The 5,454-nt window shown below is 43.8% G+C and overlaps 1 protein-coding gene across 1 annotated transcript in view; it reads left to right on the forward strand.

The window, feature by feature from the left end:
- The window catches only part of NSMAF (neutral sphingomyelinase activation associated factor), a 72,223-nt gene that overhangs the window by 24,813 nt on the left and 41,956 nt on the right, over positions 1–5,454 (forward strand). Inside the window, exon 6 of the mRNA XM_023515418.1 lies at positions 3,005–3,055. Within this exon, the coding sequence (XP_023371186.1) occupies positions 3,005–3,055 (51 nt within the window). The remainder of the gene's footprint in view (positions 1–3,004; positions 3,056–5,454) is intronic.

Raw genomic sequence — 5,454 nt, forward strand, 5'->3', positions numbered from 1 at the left:
AGCTGGCGCCTTAGCCAGTTGAGCTATAGGTGCCGAGCCCAAACTCTTGTTTATGGAAATTTTTTAATATGTCTTGAAAATTATTTTAAGAAAACTGGAATAGTGAATTAGGTAATTTTTTTACATCTACTTTCTATGATTCTATTAATTTTAAGGAAGAAAACAATTTGCAGTCTATCCTCAACTTCATATTGTCTTAACTGGCACATGTGAACTTTGGGGCAGGAACACTATTATTAATTCTGACCCACCCCTGTGCCCTCCTGTGTATGTCTACTTCAGAACGTTGTTCTATAAAGGCCACATTGTCACAACCCCTCGGGCACCTATGGCCCTGGTCTCCATCACAGCTGGAAGGAGCCAGGCGTGACATAGATTAGAAGTACCAGCTTGCAGGAGGAGGGAAGGGCTAGCCCCAAGCAACCTCCGCATTAGCCTTTTATTGAGACCTTACAACACAGGTGAGGGGAGTAATTAACAAATGACTACGCGCTGAAGGCTTGGGCTCTTTCTCCAGGAGGAGCACCTGCAGACGAATGGCCCGAGGGTCCCCTCCTCAGCTGGAGATCATCTTGCTCAGAGGTCGTCTGACTCTTGGCGTCCTCTACCACATCTCAAAAGGAAGTGGTACCTTTTCAGTTGGAAATAGGGTTTTCATTATAAAATTGTACGTTTAGTTATTTTAGTAAAACTTTAATAACTTTGGGCTTAGAATTTAAAGCCCTGAAATACTTCCACCTACTTTTAATAGTCTGTTGAAGAGGTCTCATATCAAACTGATTCAAATCCAGGTTAACACCCAGAGGTACCCTAGACATGAGCTCTTCTTTCAAATGTTGTTTCAAGCTTCCTGTATCAGGTACTCAACAGGCAACTTGTATGTGTTCTGATCACCTAGTAGGTCACAAGATCTCAGAACATGTTATGTGCTTTACATTTACAGAGTTTTGTTCCAGATTTTCCACTGCTGCTAGAATAAAAGGGGGTGTGTGTGTATGTAAATGATAATTTTAACCCATGCATTCAATAAACATTCTATTTAAGGCTTTGGGGATATAGGGAAGCCTCTCTACCCATGGACTTTACTTCTCAGTAGGGAGACAAACAAGAAACAAATCTCTACTGTCAGGTAGTGATGAAAGCTATGAAGAAAATAGAACAAAAGGATAGAAAACTGTAAGGGGTGTTATCCTGCTGCTTTAGATGGGGTGGTTGGGGCCGCCTCCCTGAGAAGTGACACTTAACAAGGACTCAGAGGGCATGAGGGAGTGAGCCCTGCGGCTGGTGACCTTCTGGTGGTGTTCTAGGCACAAAGTGGTGATTGGGGAGAGACGCCCCTCCCCAGGTGGGTGCAACCTCCATGGGTTCAAGGCATGGGAGCCTGAGTGCACATGGGCAGGAGAGTGCTCAGAGGGAGGCTGGAGCAGGAGCGGGGACCATGTCATGAAGGGTCTTGCCAGACACAGTAAGGATTTAGAATAAGGCCCAAAAAGAAAAGCCATGGAGAGCTGAAAGAGAAGGGCACTTCTGATTTGTATGAATTCATAAATCTTGCTGGAGGCTTGGTAGAGAGCATGGAGGCGGCACAGAGTAGAAGCCAGGGGACCCTTTGGGGTCTTCCAGAAACTCAAGTGTTTTGGACCAGGATGGTGAGAGGTGGTCATTGCCTATTTTATGAGTAATACCCTAACAGATGTGCTGGTGGATTCATTGCAGGAAATAAAGGAGAAGAATCAGTCAGGAATGACTCCAGCTAGGTGTATAGGAATGCCTTTGTTTTATGATAAAAAGCTTGGGAAGGCGCAGGCATGGTTTAGAAGGTGGGATTTAAGGTGACAGACATTAAGGGTGCATTCACCTAGTCTTCACAGAGGAAGCCGAGGCTAAAAAGATAAACTATGAGTTGGAAGTTTCCAGAGACTTTCTAAAGCCTTGGGGCTTGATGAGATTTCCGGGGACTGTGTGTGGATGGAGAGGTCTGATGACCAAAATCCTGCAACTTTCTAACAAGAGGCCGGGAGAGAGCAGGGTCTAGGAGCAGATGGAAGGAGCAGCCAGAGAGAGTGGAGGGAACCGGGAGCAGGTGCCTGGGAAGCCAAGTGGAAAACAGCTTCCAGAAGAGCCGTCAGCTGGGCCACATGCTCGAGGGGGAGAGGTGAGGAGACTGTTGGATGTTGTGACGTGCAGACTAATGCACCTCATGTGACCATCTGCGCAGTGGTTTCAATAGCCTGGTAGGGCTAGAAACCTGTCATGGGCCCAAGAAAAAGTACAGACAGCTCTTGCAAAGCCTTTCACCACAAAAAGGAACAGAGAAATGTCAAAAGGAGGATGTGAGACCAAGGGGGGAAGTGTGTGTGGGGTGTTACCTGTGGTTGGTTTGTTTGAAATGGGACAAGGTACAATGCATAATCCAAAAAGCAGAGTTTTTGAGTAGCTGGCAGGTGAAGGAGGGTTCCCACTCTGTGCCCACCACCATGGGGCTGGCCTTTGCGCACCTAGGCAGACCCTGTGTGGTCACAGGAGGAAGTGGGGTGAGTGCACAGTGTGAGAAGACTGGTGCCTCTAGTGGTCTGTGTCACTTGTTTGCATGGTTATTAACATCAAAGTGGGAGGACAGGTGGCCTGGTGCGTGAAAGCAGAAGTGCCCAGAGCACCTCCTTCTGTTCTTTATGTTAATGAACATATTTTATACCACAGTATATTTGTTACACCCATTTCTTAGAAAATCGACACTTAGATTAGTGTACTTCTTCTGTCTACTTGGTTACTTGGTACAAGTAATGACCTTCATACAACATCTTAGGTATTTATTCAGTAATACTTGATTTCTTGTTTTAACTACAGAACTTTAAATCAGTTCTAATGTTAATGTACTACTTTTGGAAATAGAGGTTATGTAAAAATAATTTAAAACATTCAATTTGTAAAATCCTAATTTATAGTTACTCTACAGTGAAAAATTGAGGGCATTATTTTACTAGAATTGATTTGTCTTTCTCAGGTGTATTTCATTAAGGAACATAATGTCGTTGCACCATATAAAATAGAAAGGGTAAGTAAAGATTTTCATGTATTCCCAGAAATTTATATAGTGATTTTGAATAATAAGATTTTACAACTCTTTTAACATCTTTAATCAAATAGAATGATAATGGATATTTAAAGCTTATTACCTAGCATTTATAACAAAATTACTCAAGGAAGCTGTAGACTTCCCATCAAAGAAAATTCAATTAACTTTTGACTTTAAAAAAAATGTACCTAAAAAGAAAATATGCCTAATAGGAGAAAAAAAAGCATTAAATCATTAGAGAGGAAATTGAAGTCAGAATATGAGTCAGGCTCGGGTCCTATGGCTCAAGTGGCTAAGGCACCAGCCACATAAACCTAAGGTGGTTTGTTTGAATCCATCCTGGGCCTGCCAAACAACAATGACGGCTGCAACCAAAAAAAGAAATATCCGGGCGTTGTGGCAGGCACCTGTGGTCCCAGCTACTTGGGAGGCTGAGGCAGGAGACTCGTTTGAGCCCAGGAGTTGGAGGTTGCTGTGAGCTGTGATGCTACGGCACTCTACCCAGGGGGACAGCTTGAGGCTCTGTCTCAAAAAAAATATATATGAGTCATATTTAAGTTTATTTACTGCATATTACTGAGAAATGTTTTCCCAGTATATTACTGAAATTTTATTTAAAAAAATTGAGAAATATGTATAGGTTATAAAATACTCTCGAGAACTAAAAGATTAACTTATAAGTACCTGTAATTAGATAAAACCACCTATGAGGGGACTTAAAAACAATATCTGATTTTCCTGGACTTTCCAGATGAATGTAGACATTTCATTTAACCATTCTGTGCTTTAATTCCTTATCTTCAGCTTAATACACAGTAAGGGGAGAGCTCCTGTTAAGTGTGAGTTTTTATAGGACCCAAGGACAGGGCTAGTGCTTCTTGTAATGATTCCACTGTGAATTAGGAAAAGCCAACCTTTCTGGGCAAACACAGTCCCTCAGGCTGAATCTCAGTCTCAGGTGCAGGTCAGCCTATGGCCAGCAGTGTGGAGCCTGCACAGAATGCAGCTGCAGTGGCTTTGGGGTTTATGGAAAGGAAACAGTTGCAGGTGCTGATTTGTCAGAGTTATAAATACTGAGATTTAATTACTCTCAAGCGGTGCTGTTGGCATATTGGCTTTTCAGCGTGGGGGGCAGACCCATTAGCCTCTTTCCAACTAATAATGACTCTAGTGTACTGCTTCCCATTTGTTGTGATAGCACCTCCCCACATTGACTGAAGACGGCTGGAGCCATGAGGCATCTGTGCCCCTGAGGTGAGAGGCACTACTGGAGAGCTCGCCCTCTAAGGTGCTTGCCAGACTCAACTGAAGTGCAAAGCTGCACATGGTCTACTGAAAAATTATGTGAAAGGAAATAAGAGTGAGGTGTCCGAGCAAAGAAAAGCTCTTTTATCCCAATGTGAATTAGAATATCAGAGGATTCTCAGACTAAAAATTAAAAAGGGAGTGACAAGAGCGAGACGGCAGAATAAGCCCGAGCCCCTCCTTCCTTCTATTGAGACATTGATTCAACAACACACAGGCCAGTTCCCTTTGTGAGAAATCTAGGAAGCAGCAAAGGACCTGTACCCTAAATGAGCGTGAAACCAGCCACATGGTAGGAGAACTTGACAAGCTTACATTGTCAGTCCCTCTAGCACAGTGCTATGTGATAGGCAGGAAACTCCCAGCCTCTGGCTTCTCCCTGGAGAGAGAAAGAGAAAATTGGATCATACACCCAATGTTCTGACTTCTCAGGGGGAGTCCTGGGGGAATGGCTTCTGTCTCAACTGTTTCAGAGTATGGATAGAACCCTCCATACTCTAGATGCCTGGGAGCCACTGAGAAAAAAGGAGCTGGGTGGCATGCTGGTGCTTCAGAGGACCTGTGGCACAGCAGACAGACACCAGAGAGAGCAAATGATTCCAAGCTCCTGGGAAAAGAATTTAGTAAATCTCTCTAATTAGGGATCTTCATGCTTATGTCCAGAGAAAAGACATCCAAAGCAAAGGTTTGAGAGCCCCCCCGGGCTGATTGGTGAAGGTCTTTCTCTGTATGAAGGCAGTCTATAGAGAAGAGACTGAGGGAAGTCACTCTCTTTTCATATGTACTTATCTGATACAACATTGTAGGGAACACAAAGAATCAGGGGAAAATGACCCACTCAAAGGGACAAAACAAATGTCCAGAAACCAACCCTAAAGAAGAGGAGGTATAGGAATTGCCTGACAAAGAATTCAAAATAATTATTATTATTATTTTTTTTTTTTGAGACAGAGTCCCAAGCCGTCCCCCTGGGTAGAGTGCCGTGGCACCACAGCTCACAGCAACCTCCAACTCCTGGGCTCAAGCGAGTCTCCTGCCTCAGCCTCCCAAGTAGCTGGGACCACAGGTGCCCG

Source organism: Otolemur garnettii, unplaced genomic scaffold (assembly GCF_000181295.1).
Source record: "Otolemur garnettii isolate 467f Iridium unplaced genomic scaffold, OtoGar3 scaffold00071, whole genome shotgun sequence".
NCBI classification, from domain to species: Eukaryota; Metazoa; Chordata; class Mammalia; order Primates; family Galagidae; genus Otolemur; species Otolemur garnettii.